Below are 19,220 nucleotides of genomic sequence, written 5' to 3' on the forward strand. Positions count from 1 at the left end.
CTGTATATTGGTTAATAAATACTCCGTGGAAAAAAACCAAAAGAATCGGCACTAAAGTTAGCTGAAAAGTTTTGTTTTGAAAGGAAGTAGAAGGACAAGAGAGAAGAAATACCAGAACTGATATTTTTCATAATGTGACTTGGGAAAAGTCCACAATAGATTAAGGCTAGATTAAATCTTATTTTAATTTGACATAAACTGACAACAGAAAACTTACAGTGCACTGAGCTTTTAAAAATCTTACAGAGCTACATACAGAGCTAGCTTTCATTTCATTTTGAAGCACCTTGTGCCTAAACTATGTATTTCAGTTAAAACAAGCTGTTGTCAACAAGAATACAATTATCAAAGTTAAAAAGATAAGGTGCCGCCTCTTTAGATGGATCCCTTGTACCACACAGTTTCCAAACTTATATTTGACAGTCCCTCTGTTATTAATGGCTCTAACTTTCAAGACATATATCCATTCCCAAATCTTCTGTACAATCTTAAAGGATAAGTGAAGGATTCAACTTCATTTCTGACGAATTTACATGGAAATTTGCCCTACACTTGTTTAGCAGCAAAAATAACCAGTTGAATTCCTCAGAGCTATATTGCATTTTTCCAACAGTTTACAATGTATTGAATTCATACTTTATTAGTGCTTTCATCTGATAATATGTAAGCCTTTGGAAAAACAGGCAGGGATGTTGTGACTGTAAAATTATTTCTATATTAAAGTGACAGTTCTACATATTTTTCACTTATTCTTTTACAAAGATGATATTCTCTTCATCGTCTGACATCAGCAAGACCAGTAATTACTGAAGGCCCATCCACAAGCACATTCCAAAAAAATCAATGTTCATATGGTTTTGAGGATGGGATTATTAAATTTATTTCATTTGTAACCTAGGAGCTGTGAATCATTCAAGTTTCAATAATGTTAGTCCTTAAATGTTTAGCTCAAAGGTAGTACAAAATATTACTATAACAGAAGGAACATCATCCCAGGTTCTGAGATTCTATGAGAATTCAGAATTCCTTCGCTTTCCAGGGCCATCTTCTCCTAGCAGTCTTTAAGCAAAGTCATGAATTCTCAGTTCAGTTTTCTAGAAGAGGAACCAAATAAATTAGTTTAATGTACCTTCATATATGAGATGATTTTTCATTTGTCTAAATAAACAAACCAATTAAGGTTACATGTGAATGATTTCCAATCCATTAAAATACAACATTGCTTCAAGATACCTGAAAATTTGCTCTCTTAAGTTACAAAACAATCTGCAAGTTTGCATAACTGGCACAACTTACACTGGGGAGTACAAAATATCACTAAGAATTCTGAACTGCAGATGAAATTCCTCAGAACAGTCCCTGACTACATCAGTCAGTGATTTGCTGACTCACAGAAGAGCAACACTTGCGAGCTGGTTTTCCAGTGACTCCAGAAAACACGCAATCAGCATGTTCTAAAATCATGACCTGAATCTAAACAACTCTCAATTATTATTAAAAATGTATTTCTGTGATCTGGTTTTAGAGCCCTTAAGATTCAGGTTTTCAAGCTTTCTTCAGTGAAGGCTCCAATATGAGTACCCAGATTTTCAGCATTAAGCTCCCTCTAAAGGAATGAGACATGTTAAGAGGCTCAGAAGATGACCTAACCCAGCCAGAACACCGTACAGGAGGGTGCTAAGAGTGAGCTGAGCTACCCCTTCCCAGGGACATGAGCTAAGCACAAAGCTGTTGGCTGCAGAAGGCCTTCTCTCCACCAGCTGCATGGAATTTGCTCCACTCTGCAAAAGAGTTCAGGAGTCATGGCTCCACAGCTTCATGATGAGAAAACCTCACATTGGTAGCACAGACTCCTGCTTTCTGCTCCAGGACATTTTATCTATTTTAAAACCAAAAGTACACAGATAGGGTCAACATATGCCCTGTGTACAGCTGTTGCCCTAAAGCTTACACACCTTAACAGAGTACAAGCTGAAACTGGGGACTCATTTCACAATTCCATTTTCTCTGAGTGTACTTGATCAGCTTCCTACCCATTGCTAAAGGAGATGGAACTCCAGATGGAAAGGTGATGCACAAGCAGACAGTCCTTAAATTCTGGCTATGCGTAGATTTCTTCAGACACAAAGAGGAAAACTGAAGAACATAGGAATTTCTTTAGTTGTTTCTGTTCTTGAAGTTCATCTCGTCTGAACACAATCCATGAATGAGTAAACAAAACAAGGACTATCTGGGGCTATGCTATCTCTGTGTCTCACCGTTAGTATTACTGTTAGTAGACTGGTACAAATCCTGGTGTCCGGAACTCAAAAAGAATGTTGATAAACTGTGGAGCATTGCGGAAAGAGCCACCAGAATCATCCCGAGACTGGAGAACTTTAAAATGAGATTCCAGTTGCTCCATCTGTTTTAAGCAAGAGATTAAGAGATGACTTGGTGATGGCAACAAAGTACTCATGGAAAACACATCAGGGGCTCTTTGTCAAGTAGATAAAGATCTAGGAAAATCCAGTGGATGAAAGCTGAAGCTAGAAAAACCCAAACTAAAAATAATAGTTTTGAGTTGCCCAAATAAACCATTTGTTTATTCATTTAAGCTCCGAATCATTAGAGCAATATATTAGAAAAATTGCTGGAAAGGGCACTTTTCTAAAAAGTGATTTCTGACTGAACCTGTGAATTGATTGAGGGTGCTACAGAGGTCAGAACAGATCATCAAAAAAGGTTTACAAGAACAGCATACTGTTCAGAGAGAGAGAGAACATGGCCATTCAAGAGCTATTAGCTAAACAACACTAAAGTTCATAGGAGCTTCACATCAGATACTAAAAAAATGGTATTGATTTTAAAAAACTTTGTCCTTGTCCTATGTCCTTCATCAGAAATGGAAATCTCCATTTACCAGTGCAGAAAATAAGGAAAATCTGTGCAACTGCCTAAAAGCCTTAGTAGTGAAATCTCTGGTTTCATCAGAGAGTGCAAGTAACATCGATGCTGCTCACGACAGCTCTGAGACAGGGTAACTCCCCGGCAGGCGTGCAGCCTTTGTGGGCTGGGCCCAGCGGGGGGTGACCAGTGACAGAAGTCCAGCTGGAGGCAGTAATTAGCAGTGTATGCCAAGGGTCGGCACTGGGTCCAGTCCTGTTCAACATCTTTATTAATAATGTGGATGATGGGGCGGAGTGCACCCTCAGCAAGTGGGCAGATTACACAAAACTGGGAGGAGTGGCTGATATGCCAAAGGGTGGTGCTGCCATCCAGAGGGACCTCAACAGGATGGAAAAATGGGCTGACGGGAACCTCATGAAGTACAAGGCAAAGTGCCAAGTCCAGCACCTGGAGAGGAACAACCCCAGCCACCAGTACATGCTGGGGCCTGCCTGGCTGGGAAGCAGCTTAGCAGAATAGGACCTGGGGGTCCTAGTGGACACCAAGTTGAACATGAGCCAGCAACGTGCCCTTGCAGCAAAGGCGGCCAATGGTGTTGCAGGCTGCATTATCCCTCCCAGCAGGTCGAGGGAGGTGACCCTTCCCCTCTACTCAGCACTGGAAAGGCCACACCTGCAGTGCTCTGTCCAGTTCTGGCTACAAGAGAGACGTGGACATACTGGAGAGAGTCCAACAAAGGGCTGTGAAGATGATTAAGGGACTGGAGCATCTCTCCTACGGGGAGAGGTGAACACTGGCAGAGGTTGCCCAGAGAGGCTGTGGAGTCTCCCTCCTTGGAGATATTCAAAAGCTGTCTGGACACAGTTCTGGGCAACCAGCTCTAGGTGTCCGTGCTTGAACACAGGATTGGACCAGATGACCTCCAGAGGTGCCTTCCAACCTCAACCATTCTGCGTTTCTGTGATTTACCATATGAAAGAAAACTATACCATGAAAACTTGAAACATTAAAAAGCTTGAACAATTCAAGCTAATTCTAGTAAGATCTACACACAAGCAGACTTCTCTGCAGACTGACAGAGAGGAAAAAAACTTAAGAGCACACTAAGGTAACAAAGTCAGGTGTGAGACTGAAGTGAGCAGATAGCAACTAGAGAACATTCACTTGGTCTGATGCTTACAGAGCTGACAAAAGGTAAGATGAGAGCTGAAGGAAGTCCAAGCAGACATTACAAAAATATCGTAGTAAGTTGCTAGTAAATGTTAAATTTCTTTAGGAAAAAAATTTCTCATGGCACAAGGGGACTAGGGAGTCTAGAAACAGTGAAAATGGCTCAAGAGGATATTGGGAGTGAGAGGGTCAAAGAATGTCACGGAGACACTTCCAAGCTATCCAGCCTCACCCACTTGTGTATGCTCACTGAAATAATGTATCTTGCATCACACTTCATGGATTTAACCTAAATTGCCACATATAAAGCATACCACATATAAAGTCAAATTAACCAATATTTTCTTATGCTGAGAAACTTCAAGGCAAAGAAAACTACATGTCTCTTCCTAGAATTCCCAGCTAATGGAAAGCACTCCTACTTAGCTTCCAGAATTTCTTGTTGCGCATTTGGTTTTAGTTCTTGGGACTGAAACACGCACCTTCCTATCATAACCGTACCAAGGACTCTACTGCACAATCTGCTTTAGCCTGGTATCTTCAGAGCTATGAGTCACTAATACAATGGAACATTAAGCAAGACATGTCTTGAAGCAAAGAACTCAAGGAAACAGGATTTATCAAAGCAACTATTACCAAGCTCCCCATTTTGATACTGACCTGATGTTTCAGATACACTGTCAAAGCCTTATTAAGAGCATACACTTGCATTCTTGTTATGCATGGAGGCAGTATTTTATGTCCTGTCTAAACAACATGATATACTACATATTGGTTTAAACAGATGAAATGCAGTATACATGCCCTATTGAATGCTCATCTTTACCTTCGCTTTCTTTGAAGATACACATGTACCAACCACTGGGCGACAAATGGCCATACAATAGCAAAAGCTAAAATACCAGGAGAAATTTCAAAGGGCCACCATGATGGTTTCTAAGGAAAACAGAAAAAAATTCTAGTCAGCAATCTGTGTGCGCATACTGAATACCACATGTATACTTCTCAGTCACTTCAAATGCTAGAGTATCAAAGTAGAAAATACTAGTAAGACCAGAAAAAAAAAAAATCTATCAAAAAACTTTTTCAGACGCAGATTATTTTTTATCTCCTAGTCAAGGGAGAGACAATACAAAAAGCACATGCTAAGAGCTAGCTATAAAATATTAATCTCATCTTTTTTCACCATTCACACTGCTTTTTACAAATAGAAAAAACAATATTTTACCTTGACCGAGGAGGCAGGCTGATAATTTGACTGTAGTGTTGCAGATTTTGCCTTTAAATACACGGAAAGGCCGGTAAGTATAAAAAAAGGAAACTGCAGTTAAAATTTTTCTGCTTCACAAAATGAGAATATGAAGTTTTCATCTTGTGAAGGCTTTGCAATCTGTATACATGATGGTTTAAGAAACAGAACCACTCCCATGCAACCCCCCTTTCGCTACTTGGTTTCCAACTTACCTCTCATGTTTCCATTACTTTAGCATTTTTATCACATCTCTGTGTGTTAAAAAATTAAGTGTCACTTACTGGAACTCTTTACAGTTTTTCAAGGCCCCCCTGCCCAACTTGTCATCACAACTTCCTCAACTCTGGTCCAGTCCCCAGCAGCTGCGACCCAGAGTAGAAATCCCAGCAGCTTAATCTGCATGATCACATGTTTCAACACTAGTTTATACAAAGGCAAACAGCACTGTTTTAGTCTGCCCTGAGCTATAGCTACAGGCATGTCTAACAGCATAAAGGAAAGAGAATGCCCTGTTCCAAATCTTCCAGGTAATCCAGAAAATGAGAAGTACCAGAAACTTTTCAAGACTATTCCTATACACTGTTGTGGTGCTTCCACAAAAATAAAGCAGTTGCTTTTCTAGGTCTTTCTTAATTTATGTAAGTGTGAAACAGAAGCTTCTGCTTCTCTTTAGGTAAGGGTAGCAAGCACAGCATGAACTGCTGGGGAAGAATCTTTTACTACTTCTTCATATATTGCTCAGGCAAAAGAAGAAAATCAATCTGTATCCAACCATCAGATTCTTGAATAGCTGTGATGGAGCAAAATCATGGTTTTAATAAATCCTTTTCCCTGGCTGCCTTAGATTTGGAGTATGTGCATCCCATAGGATACTGCTTGTACAGCTCTCTCATTCTCAGGTAGATCAAAATATATCAGCAGTCAAGCAAAACCAAACATCTTTAGGTTGCTGGTTCAACTATATTCACAGCATATTCTGTTCTCCCGAATATACAGTATTTCCATTGAAACAGAAGGAAAAAGAAACACTACATCAATAAATATCTATACTTGCTTAAGACTTCTTTTGCCTGTCTTGTATACATGATGTGAAATTCCAAGAAAGCTGGATTACTTCGCGGGCAAAGAATGCTGTGAAGAATCAGTCTTCTGCTAACTGAAAAATGGAATCAGAAGTTCTGCCTGCAAACATTTATCAGTCTAGAAGATTAAGATAATTTCTCACTTCCCTTGAAAATGCTTTGAGGTCTACTGATGAAGAAATTATCTGGGATCCTGTATTACTGACATTAAATATGGAATCTCATACAGCGACTGCATAATGTGTACCGATAACTATGGCTAAGATTAGTCTGATCAGAAATCAGTAAAATAATATATGGTTAATTTCTAGGTCAAAATGCATGGTTTTGCTCACATGTACAAGAGTCCTGAATTGTGTTCCTGAGAGTAGGTACCAATAAGAAATTTTAAGTTGGAATACTACAGAATATAACTGAAATGTCTTTACAGATTAAGAAAATATTGTCTGAAATTTTAATCTGAAAAAGCATAAAAATATCCAAGGAAATTTAATAAAAAGTAATCAAATAACATCAGTGAATAATACCTGTGATGCTGTAACTGCCTCCAGCATATGCAACCTCTGAAGGACATTCTGCATGTCTTCTTGCAACCGCATCAGCACTACCGCAATCTGTTCACTGAGGCTACCCCTGGGTCCTCTGTCTGATCCCCAGCGCTCTCCGTCCCCTCCACTACCCATCTGTCCACCTTGTGAACCATCTCCGAGAGGCTGAAGCCTATGCCCTATGTTGAGGGAGAAAAAAAAGATACATAAAACACAATGGGCTACCAACTCTATTGAAAATGTTTGATTTTAACCGTTCAGTTTTCTCCCTTCCGAAATGACTGTGGTACTCCTAATCCTAAGCTATATTCAGACAATTCAAAAGCACTGGGAGGTTACTGCAACATAATTTGAGATGTTTCCCTACAGCCTCAGTGTGACAGTATCATTCAAGGTCCTAGAACTGCATAAGCTTTTAGAAAAAAATTATTAATTCACATGCAGTAAATTCTGCCCTAGCAAAAAGAAAGTAAGATCCATCTTATTGAGGGTAGGTGTGTTTTAAGTTTGGCACAGTCTCCAGCTGGAAAACAAAGAACACTGGAATAGCATGATGAGAAAAGATAATTGTTTGAAACCTGCAATACTCCTTTAAGCTATATACAGCTAGCGTATCATGTTTCCGCCTGCAAGTAGCAAACATAAATAAAACAACAAAAGAGAGAAGGGGAGATGGTTAAGCTACAATATGTTCTTCATAATAGTTTTCAACATAAATGTTATATTTGGATTTTCTTTTTAATTTTTGCATCCGATCACATATAGTTGCCACACAAAAAGGCATGCTATATATAAATAAAAAGCTTTCTGACTTTTTTTAGTACAAGAAAAATAAACTTTATCCTTGATTTTACAGATCATACCACTGGAATATGGTGCTGCTTTTAGGTGACAGTATTAGAAGTATTACGGAATTAAAAAGAGCAGAGATCCAACATAAATTGAACATCTGGACTATTATGTGATTAAGAATCATTAAGTTTTAAGAATCATAATAGATATTATCAGAATCACTCAAAGGCGTGGCTAACACTCCAATTACCTAAAAAACAATGTGTCACTGATACCTTTCCAAGATATTCCATGGTTTCAAATAAGACACCATAGAGATATAAATGCATATGCATTTAAAAATAAATATGTAACTTGTAAAGAAACTCTTCGCATGCCTAGACAGGTTTTGAAGATTACATTTCTAAAAAGACAGCTGCCATAAACAGCAGCTGGAGTTTAAGGTAAGCCAAAACAGAAGCCAATACGCTTATACAAGATCTCCATAGCACAAGAAAATTATTTTGTAATACTTATTATGAATTAAATAAATACTCTGAAGACAAAACTGATTGCTACCCACTGTAATTAGGATTTTGTTATCTATTTTTTATTGTGAAGGACATAAGCACTATATAGCATGACTATCTTACTGGACAATGTTGACAAGTGCTTCTCAGGCACCAGTAACTTATGGTAGTCAGGAGAGTGGGGAAAACAAAAGCAGCGTGCACAGTACCTCTCCCTCTTCTGACACTGTAGAAATCTGCTTTTTCTCCACCTTTCTTCTCCTTGTGAGGGCCCCCATTACTGGCTTTGCCATCTTCTCCTCCACACTTGACTTCACCTTGTTCTTGAGCTGCTCCCTCTACAGTATTTCCAGGGTGGACACTTCCATAAGTCATGCAAGCATGCCTTGCAAAATCTGTAGTTTCTAACAGAAGACTGTGATCTACATCCAAGAAATGGGATGAATGCTTTAAAGATCCTTTAGCTGATGTGATGATCTCCAAGGGCTACAAATTAACATTAGCAAGTAATTAAATTCTGTAAAATGTGACAGTTAACCAATAAAAAGGAAGAAGCATCATCTCTACTTTCCCTTTAAGAAAATAGTTTGCCCAGAATTAAGGCTATTCTTTTAACAGGAGCAGTTGTTTTCCTGTAGAATGTGCTTACTATTGTCTAAATGTTCTTTTCAGACTGAAAGGGCATTTGAGGCAAATATTCTCAAAACAGTGATACCACCTGGAATTACTTTACCCATTTCTAACATACAGTAATACTCAGTAATCACTAGAATAGAACATTAAGATCTGAAAATGTTCAGTTTTCCCTTGTAAAATTGGCTTTGCTTCCGAGACAGTGAAGTGGTATCCTAACTTGGATTCACGAGCCACACTGTCAAAACTCACGTGCTATTAGCAACCTTGAGTAGGCAGTGTCTACGCTCCCGGCAAAAAGATCACCTTGTTTATTATCAACCTGTTCAAAACAGCTTGGCTGCACCCCGTGCCTCTCACCAAAGAAAAGAAAGGCATCGTATTCTATCAACTTCTCACTCAAAATCTGTGGTACTGTAGAAAGATAATGAAAATGGATGACATACGCATTGATCAGGTCACAATTACGTGTTCTGCAACAGGACTGCCTTAAGGCGGTTCAAGCAACCCTTTGTTCAGTGCAAGGACAAGCACTCGCACAAGTATATGCTGAAGCAGACTGGGGACCTCAGCTAGCCAAAAAATAACTCCATGAAAAAGCCAAAATAACCAAAAGAAGGGGCAAAGAAACTGAAATTGCTGCCAAAATCCCATTTGTCAACTAGTAGTTCATAAACCTGTATCATCAGAACTGAAGGACAGTGTTTGCTACATCTGTTCCAATAAAAAGCTGAATTTAATTCTTCAAATGAACCTCTTCTAGTTTGAATAGATCCATCTGTAGTTCTACTTGTATATTTATTTACATATACCTGAACATTTGTTATTTTGTTCAAAACTAGAAATTTTCTCATGCAGGTTGGCAAATTCTGACAAATTATCCACCCACTTCAATCAAAGAATCTCAAACAAGCTCAAATGATACACAAGATGACTGGGAAATCACATAGATAAGAGAGCTTGCAGTACTTCTACCAAATCACCTTTCCCAACATGTGTCATTACTGGCTAAAATTTTGATTTGTTAAAGGGAATTCTCTAGATCCTCAGGAAACTGCTAGACAAGAGAATGATGCAATATTAGAGCGCTTACTGGTACGTCTGATCCCATGCATCATTCATATATTCCTCCTCAGAATCAGGAAACTAGGTGTTGGAGTACAATCTACAAAGTCCACACTTAAACTGGACCTCTGAAGGAGGTCCAAGCCAGTAAATCAGCTAAGACTAATGAGCTTAATGTTAATACAATGAGCAGGAGCACAAATTTAGTCAAAATCAAGCCAACACAGTTGGTGCCCACCTTTCAGATGAAAGTCAGAGATGTAGGTTATGGCTGAAGAGAGTACAAGAGAACCCAGAAATTACTGTAATCTCCTACTTCTTTAGACCTAAGCCACTTTCAGGCACTGGCCTACAGGCTTACTCTACTCTTACTGCTAAAGCTTACTCTTTATTTTTCTAAGAAACAAATGCAGGATTCATCAGGCCAGAAAAAGAGCACACAAAAAGCTCATTGTTACAAAGACACTCCCTACTTCTTAGAGATAGCTGGATTCTGCTCCCTACATATGTTAGGAGAGCCTAAATTCATTCGTGAACACAGCCTTTAGTTGCTTTGTACTGTTGTTTTTGATACCTTCCCCTCACATAATTTCTCTGAGTGCAAAAATTTCAAGGCTTTTAGATCGGTAGTAACCAAGTTGTAAAAGACTGACAATAAAAATAACAAAAGACTGATAGTCCAAAGGGGAGAAAGGTATGCACAAGTTACTTCATTCACCTCTGCATGTCCAGGTTCACCTGACAGATAGGAACCTATTTAAAAATAAGCATACCAGTTTCTAAATACACCTAGGAATACTAAGCCTCTACCTCTTCTAGTCCCAGCTGCTCCATAGAATCACAATAAACTTCACTGTCTGAGTCACTGGTTAAGTGCTGAGTTGCTGAGACCTCTTCAGTATTCTCTTCATTTGCACCTGTATGGAAAGGAGATGCACATATGCTTTATAAATGTGAGCCAATCCTGGCAAAGAGTAAAGCAATGAGTTAAAATGTCTAGGTGAACTTCAACTCATGCCCCTTTTATCTACAATTGTCATCCTAAAGTTAGATTCTGAATAAGAAGTTATATTAATATAGAAATTATTTAAAACTTTTACTAATGGGAAAACTATACCTCATATTGGCACTTCTGCATTATCAGTTGATAATTTTAATTTTACCTTGTTCATTCCACTCTCCTTCCTAAGCTCAGTATAAAGAAGTTTTGCCTAAAGTTATCTGCCAGTTTTAAAATTATATATTTAGACATCAGTTTGAACAACCTGGCATTTATAATATGTTCAGCCTTTGAGAAAGACAAATAAGCTATTAGTGATTTTCATTTCACTACAAATTAGCTTTCAAACAGTACTTGCATCGGTAGTATAATGATTTCAAAAGAAAACAATTGTATTTCTGTGGTTTTGGGCTTCTCTATCTCTGAATTCATCTCTCTTTCTGTAGGAGATCCTAAAAGAAAGCCTTATTTTAAACTGGTATTAAGGCGAGGGGGTTTTTGAGTAGTCTTTCTTCAGGTTTCTACAACTGAAAGACAGCATTGCTAGTCTCTGAATCCCACAATTAAGCTTCCAAGAAAACAAATATTGTTCCAAGAAAAACACATGCAAATGAAAATATGGTCTTACAAGAACAATACCTTGGTGAGCACTGTTATTAGCTATTTCTAGGCTTGGGTCCATTTTCTTTATTTCCTCCTCCAGGTTCAAGCCATTCAGGGCAGATTTAGTCTGGATGCCATTCTGCGTATCTGGGATAAAGCTGTCCTTGTAACAGCCATTAGTAACAATACTTTCCAAATCCTTAGCAGCTGCTGATTCTGGTTTCACATTCTTATAGTCTGTAAAAGAACAAGAAAACCTTGCAAATAGAAATCTACACACCTAATAGCTCAAAACATGTTTCTTCAAGTAGCTAACTTTCTAATGGACTGTAAGTATAATGCATATACAGAACAAAATACATAAATGCTCCTAGATTCACATTTGCAGGGATTGTTCTGTTCTTGTAAAAAGTGTAAATATGAAATATAATTTGCATAAAGAGCAGATGATATTTAAAACATAAGTAAGCAAATCCAAAGTAGGTGTGTCTGATAAATTAAATAATTATCTTAATGTCCTTGGAGGAAAAAACCTGTATAGAATTCTAAATACGTAATTTCATTTGGTTTTCACTTGATACTGCTATTTCCTAAAACTCTTTATGGACCCCCTAAATGAATCTCACTGAAAGTTCTGTTTTATTTTCTCTGAACATAAAAAAGTGATCATAGAATCATTTAGGTTGGAAAAGACCTTTAAGATCATCCAGTCCGACCATTAACCTAACACTACCAAGTCCACCACTAAACCAATTAAGGGTCGATTCATGTTCCTGGCTTGGTGGCTGGATTATTTTTTAATGAAGTAAAACTAGGGATCATTAAGGTTGGAAAGGACCTCTAAGATCATCAGTCCAACCATCAACCCAACACCACCATGCCTACTAAACCATGACCCAAAGTGCCACATCTATACATTTTTTGAACACTTCCAGGGATGGGGACTCCACCACCTCTCTGGGCAGCCTGTTCCGATGCTTGACCACTCTTTCCGTGAAGAAATTTCTCCTAATATCCAATCTAAACCTCCCCTGGTGCAACTTGAGGCCATTTCCTCTCGTCCTATCGCTAGTTACTTGGGAGAAGAGACCAACACCCACCTTGCTACAACCTTCTTTCAGGTCGTTGTAGAGAGCAATAAGGTCTCCCCTCAGCCTCCTCTTCTCCAGACTAAACTAAACAACCCCAGTTCCCTCAGCCACTCCTCATAGGACTTGTGCTCTAGACCCTTCACCAGCTTTGTTGCCCTTCTCTGGACACGCTCTAGCAATTCAATGTCTTTCTTGTACTGAGGGGCCCAAAACTGGACACAGTATTCCAGGTGCAGCCTCACCAGTGCCGAGTACAGGTGGATGATCACTTCCCTGCTCCTGCTGGCTAGATTTTTTAAATTCTACTGTTACAGCTCATGTAGCCATCCACAGCTCTTACAAACAGCACTGGCAACAAAAACCAAAACAATACAGGGTATAGACTTTTAGCTAGCCTACCAACAGAACTGCCTAGCCGACTCAAAAATTGTATGGTAGAGCTCACAAATTTGTACTAGTTCTAAATCTTATAACCCAGGCTGAGACACTGCCATTCTTCACACACGCACCCACACGTATTTGCATCCAATTCTCCTGAAGAAGTACAGCGTTCATGATCTTCTGGGATTTTCTGCCACTTAGGTGGTTAAGAATAACTTTGGAAGAACAATGGTCCAAGTGCAGAACACATACCCTTTACATTTAGCTGCAGTTCTTTTTCCTCCTCTTCACGAAGCCCTTCTTCTTCTGATTCTGCTCCGCTATCACTACTTTCAGCTTTTCCATTCACAGCCTTTATATTTGGAGTGGAATTCATGACATTGCTAAGGTCTAAGAAAAAATTCAGAGAGAAAAAAAAGATGTATTTTAAAAGAAACAAACATACAACCCCCCCCTCAAACTATTAGTCATAGTTCTACAAAAGTATTTCCGTATTAGAAGATGTACCAAATAGTGACAGCTTTATTTCTGTAAGCTCTTCCTTAATTGGTTTAATGTTTCTCTTTTGTGGCTCACCACAGAGTGACTGACTACTGATGAACAGATTCTCAATGATTCTGAGGAAGCCTACTGGAAAGAGACAGCAGGCCACTTTCACTACAGAGTCTCGGACCAAGACTATTACCCATATTTATGGTATAGCTGCAGTAATGTTTTAGCTAGGACCGATGTGGTCATGTTCTTTTAAACCCAGAAGTCAGTATTTTTACAGAAGTTCCCTTTTGGCCTGAAATGCTTCAAAACTGCTCTCAAGTCAAAGGCAAATTTTGAAACATTCTATTCAATTATGTGAGCAACAAGATTCTGATGAAAGTAAATACAATATCCCATGCATCTTCTCCTGTAGCAATTTAAGCAGACGAAAAATGTGGTAAGAAGATTCAAGTTTATAGAGATCTTTATCTAGCAAAGGGCATATGGAAATAAATTCTCTGATTTCAGTGAAAAACACGATGAAATAAATACACTGAGCATTTTTTTGCATGTCTAATTACATACATATTTAAAAAAACAAATCTTGAAATAGACAAAGTAAATGCTAAGTCCTTGTTTTCCACATCTCTGATCACTCCAATGATCACAAACAATTTACTCTGACTGAAAAAAGAATTGCAAGGTAAAGATTCTTAAAAAATATGGAGAATTTAAGGGATAATTCTACCACCTCCTGTAAAAAAGATATCGTTAAATACATCCTGATGATCATTTAAGCCTCCTATGTTAGGACAGAATGATTAAGGTACAAAGAGGGGACAGTTTCTGTGAGATACTCGCACAGTTTACAGGTTGACTCCAAGGCTGAATTCTGTCTGTTTTAATTGTCACCACAGAATTCCATTTGCATAATTTCTATGTTCCCTTGTCAGAACCTTGAACGATTAATTCTTACATTTAGGCTTAACGTTAACAGCAAAATAATATCCAATTATACTGGAGCTGCCAAACCAGCTCCACTACTTTCTTTGCTGCATGGTAATTTAAAGCTAAGGGTTTTCTGCTTTAATCTTGCAATAAAGAACCTTCCCACATTCCTCTAGTTTCAAAGCTTATCCATAGTGCTATTAAAAAAAAAAAAAAAAAAAAAAAAAAGGCAAAATAACTTAACTTCTTGTACAGAAACAAGAAATACGTTAAATATCCTGTTTGCCTCAGTTTTACTGCAAGGTAAGGTTTTTGTGGGCACCCTGCATCACTGTTTTGGATTGATTTAATCCAACTTTTATCTGAAGATTAAAAAAAAATGCTTCTTTATTGTAAAAGGGGAACTGGAAAAGCTATTGCCTGTCTTCCAGACTACAAGAATATAAACGATCACATGCTCATTTTCTCCTCACTGAAGAACACTTCTTATTTGCAAGGTAATTTGTTTCACAAAAGAAAAATACTGATATATTCCCAGTTTATTTCTCATAAGCATGTTTCATTTATTGTGAAACTCAATTCCTGAGATGTTTTTCTGAGAAGCAGCAGTGTGAGGAGGACAAGGTAGCAGTTAAGTCCTCACAGCACGAGCATCAAGCACAGACACCACTCCCTTGGCATGGTAAGGCAGGCATCACCCTTCCCTTTGAAACAAAAAGGTGGTGGGGGCACAATCATCCATGTGTCCTACCCAGTCGTAGGAGTGAACAGGAAAGACAAGACTAGGAGGAACATTTAGCTGTGAAGGAAGGCGAGTTAAAATTGTAAACCTCCTCACCCTACCAAAGATATTGTAAAAAGCCCCAGCTACATCATAAGCTTTTTTCTTAAGATTTACTTTTTTTTCTTTTTGAAGGGAAGGTCTCTGAATATTCAAGCATGTTCTCTCTTCACTTAATTTCAGAAAGGAGATTATTCATTTGGGTAAACTTCTAAGTGATACATCACACATATTTAAATAAAGAGGTGGAACTGAGAAAAAGTATCAACAGTAACAGATTCATGGTATCATGCCATGGGACACCTGAATAACTGAAATCCATCCAAATTCCACAAAGTCATTCTTAGCAACAGTGCTCCTAAAGACCATGAAGAGGCATTGCTTTGATGCCGACTCTGAAAAATACAGCTTTGTACAGAGTTTTGGCCACTTGAAATACCACGCTTAATTGTGTACTTTTCCTCAGAACCCTTACACTGCCTTGCTCATCAGGTCCATACCCAATTGTAGTCATGGTAAAACCATGGTTTGCTACCATCCACCTTGTAACTCTGAGTATCTGCTAAGAAACCAGCCATGATGACTAATAACTGGGGGTGACAGGGTTAAAGATTAAACAGAGCCAACTAGTAGTGACTTCTGCAGTCCCTGTTGGTAGATTAATGGCTGCTTCCTGAGAAATGTATCTTTTAATATGAATGATAAGAATCAAGCAAGCTTTTAAAACCTTGCTTGCTTTGTGCTAATCCCACCCAGCCACCCATCCCTTTATTCTTTCTGTTTACCCACTTCAACTGCAGGCAAAATGTTAGTAGCTTTTTCTGTTGCCCTCGTTTAGATACTATAGAGTCCCTCTTGGTTTATTATTTTCATTTTGCTGCCTACAACACGAAACTGTGAGATTTGTGACAGTTTTCTAAATCAAAGCTGCACTGCTCTGTAGCCGTACAAGGAGTTATGTTCTACTGTAAAAGCCTGGATTGTTTTTTTTTTTAATGCTATATAGTAAGAGCTGTACAACAGTAACAACCTGCAAACAGAAGGAAGAAGAATTTAACAAAAAAAAAAATGGTGAGATGGAAAGGATGAGAAGAACAGACACACAGCCTCTCTACAAGCTTTCGCTAGATGTTTATTTTCTTGTGTCAGCTCTATTAAGACATTTCCTAGGAGCAATTCCAAATACATTTCTTCAAAGACAGCACTACAGATCTTCTCAATGACCTGTATAACAAGGCCAAGTTTCTCAAAAATATGTATTTCATTTCTAAGTCCCCACATATTTCAAGGCAATTTTTTTACCCAGATGGGAGTTAGGAGCTTAAATAAGACTAGGGAAAATGTGGGCCCTTTCCAGAAGGAAACAGGACACGTGGTTACCCAGGATACGCAGAAGGCTGAGGTACTCAACGACTTTTTTGCCTCAGTCTTCACCAGCAAGTGCTCAAACCACACTGCCTAAGTCACAGAAGGCAAAGACAGGGACTGGGAGAATGACAACCTGCCCGCTGTAGGAGAAGATCATGCTCGAGACCATCTAAGGAACCTGAAGGCACACAACTCCATAGGACCTGACGAGATGCATTCGCAGGTCCTGAGGGAACTGGCGGATGAAGTTGCTAAGCCCCTATCCATCATATTTGAGAAGTTATGGCAGTACAGTGAAGTTCCCACTGACTGGAAAAGGGGAAACATAACCCCCATTTTTACAAAGTGAAAAAAGGAAAACCTGGGGAACTACAGGCCAGTCAGTCTCATCTCTCTGCCCGGCAAGATCGTGGAACAGATCCTCCTGGAAACTATGCTAAGGCACATGGAAAATCAAGAGGTGATTGGTGACAGCCAACATGGCTTCACTAAGGACAAATGATGCCTGACAAGTTTGGTGGCCTTCTATGACAGGGTTACAGCATTGGTGGATAAGGGAAGAGCAAGCGATATCATCCACCTGGACTTGTGCAAAGCATTTGACACTGTCCCACACGACACCCTTGTCTCCACATTGGAGAGACATGGATTTGATGGATGGACCACTCGGTGGATAAGGAATTGGCTGGATGGTCGCACTCAAAGAGTTGCAGTCAACAGCTTGATGACCAAGTGGAGACCAGTGACGAGTAGCATTCCTCAGAGGCTGGTATTGGGACCGGCGCTGTTTAACATCTTTGTCGGCCTCATGGACAGTGGGATTGAGTGCCCCCTCAGCAAGTTTCCTGACAACACCAAGCTGTGTGGTACGGTCAACACACTGGAGGGAAGGGATGCCATCCAGAGGAACCTTGACAGGCTTGAGAGGTGGGCCCATGTGAACCTCATGAAGTTCAACAAGACCAAGTGCAAGGTCCTGCACATGGGTCAGGGCAATCCCAAGCACCAATACAGGCTGGGCGGAGAATAGGTTGAGAGCAGGCCTGAGGAGAAGGACTTGTGGGTGCTGGTTGATAAGAAGCTCAACATGACCCAGCAATGTGCACTTACAGCCCAGAAAGCCAATTGTATCCTGACATGCATCAAAAGAAGTGTGACCAGCAGGTCAAGGGAGGTGATTCTCCCCCTCTACTCCGCTCTCATGAGACCCCACCTGGAGTACTGCATTCAGCTCTGGGGACCCCAACAGAAGAAGGACATGGACCTGTTGGAGACAGTCCAGAGGATGGCCACGAAGATCATCAGAGGGCTGGAGCACCTCTCCTATGAAGACATCCTGGAGAAGAGAAGGCTCCAGGGAGACCTTATAGCAGCCTTCCAGTACCTGAAGGGGGCCTACAAGAAAGCTGGAGAGGGAATTTTTACAAGGGCATGTAGTGACAGGACAAGGGGTAATGGCTTTAAACTGAAAAAGGGTAGATTTAGATTAGATGTAAGAAATTATTCACTATGAGGGTGGTGAGGCACTGGAACCAGGTTGCCCAGAGAAGCTGTGGATGCCCCATCCCTGGAAGTGTTCAAGGCCAGGTTGGACGGGGCTTTGAGCAACCTGGTCTAGCAGAAGGTGTCCCTCCCCATGGCAGGGGGGCTGGAACTAGATGATCCTTAAGGTCCCTTCCAACCCAAACCATTCTATGAATCTATGAACTGCCTCTGTGGATCTGCCGCAGCTCAAGGGTCATTTTACAAAGAAAACCTAGCCTAGCAGGTTTTTCTCAAATGCCTTATATTTTTGGTTTTCTGAACAGGCACATCATTCTTATACAAAATTAACATGCACTGCTGAAGCTGTACTGGCTGTACTGTTGGCTCAGCACAACACAGTATCCTCACACAAGTCCTACAGCCTCTTTCATTCTTTGCAAATACCAGTGACCAGAAAACAGTCTACAACAGCAGGTGAAGCACATCATAAAACACTTAACTAGCTGTGTATGCCCTCATCATTTAATAAAAGTTATGTGCTTTTGTAAAATACCATAACTTTACTATCTGCTCAATAGCAGCAAAATCATTTCTCTGACCTACTCTTCTATCACCTTAAATAGGGATCTCTTTGCACTCCTATGTTTAAGTAGACTCAAGCTCTGTCAAAATTTTTAAGTCTCAGAGACACCTATAGGCTGTACAAAATTGTTTTGATAATCAAGTAACTAGAATTCTTTTCTTGCCATCACATCCTGATGTTTCATGCTTGTTACTGATCAAAGTAGGCTCTCTGCTTCAATTCCAAGTTTATGCAACCACGTTCTGCCATTTCCAACACACTTAGTTACACAAATCTCCACCTCCTTTTTGAAACTGATGTTTCCCAATACTACAAGGAGTTCACTGCAAGGAAGGGGCATATGCATCTTAGAGGCTATGATTAAAGTAATTATTTTTGCTATAACACAGTTATGCATGACACACCAGCCCATGCCCACTAGACACTTTTCTGAGAGCAATCAAGATATGACTACCTACATCCACTCTTCCCCAGCTTCCCATACCTCTGTCTACTATTTCTTCCTTGTAGAACAAAGCTGTGAGAAATCCAGATTTCAGTTCTCTCATTAAAAGATCTTAACTAGA

At 39.5% G+C, this 19,220-nt stretch overlaps 1 protein-coding gene across 1 annotated transcript in view; it reads right to left on the reverse strand.

Annotated features, from left to right (window-relative positions):
* Window positions 1-19,220, reverse strand: part of ACBD5 (acyl-CoA binding domain containing 5) — a 36,065-nt gene continuing 16,845 nt past the window's right edge. Inside the window, exons 5-12 of the mRNA XM_075704729.1 lie at window positions 13,268-13,405; window positions 11,580-11,780; window positions 10,751-10,857; window positions 8,452-8,728; window positions 6,921-7,120; window positions 5,288-5,338; window positions 4,886-4,995; window positions 1-1,094 (exon numbers count right to left, since the gene is read on the reverse strand). Coding sequence (XP_075560844.1) covers window positions 1,082-1,094; window positions 4,886-4,995; window positions 5,288-5,338; window positions 6,921-7,120; window positions 8,452-8,728; window positions 10,751-10,857; window positions 11,580-11,780; window positions 13,268-13,405 — 1,097 coding nt within the window. The 3' untranslated portion in view covers window positions 1-1,081. The remainder of the gene's footprint in view (window positions 1,095-4,885; window positions 4,996-5,287; window positions 5,339-6,920; window positions 7,121-8,451; window positions 8,729-10,750; window positions 10,858-11,579; window positions 11,781-13,267; window positions 13,406-19,220) is intronic.

The sequence above is a fragment of the Pelecanus crispus genome, chromosome 2 (genome assembly GCF_030463565.1).
Source record: "Pelecanus crispus isolate bPelCri1 chromosome 2, bPelCri1.pri, whole genome shotgun sequence".
Taxonomy (NCBI): Eukaryota; Metazoa; Chordata; class Aves; order Pelecaniformes; family Pelecanidae; genus Pelecanus; species Pelecanus crispus.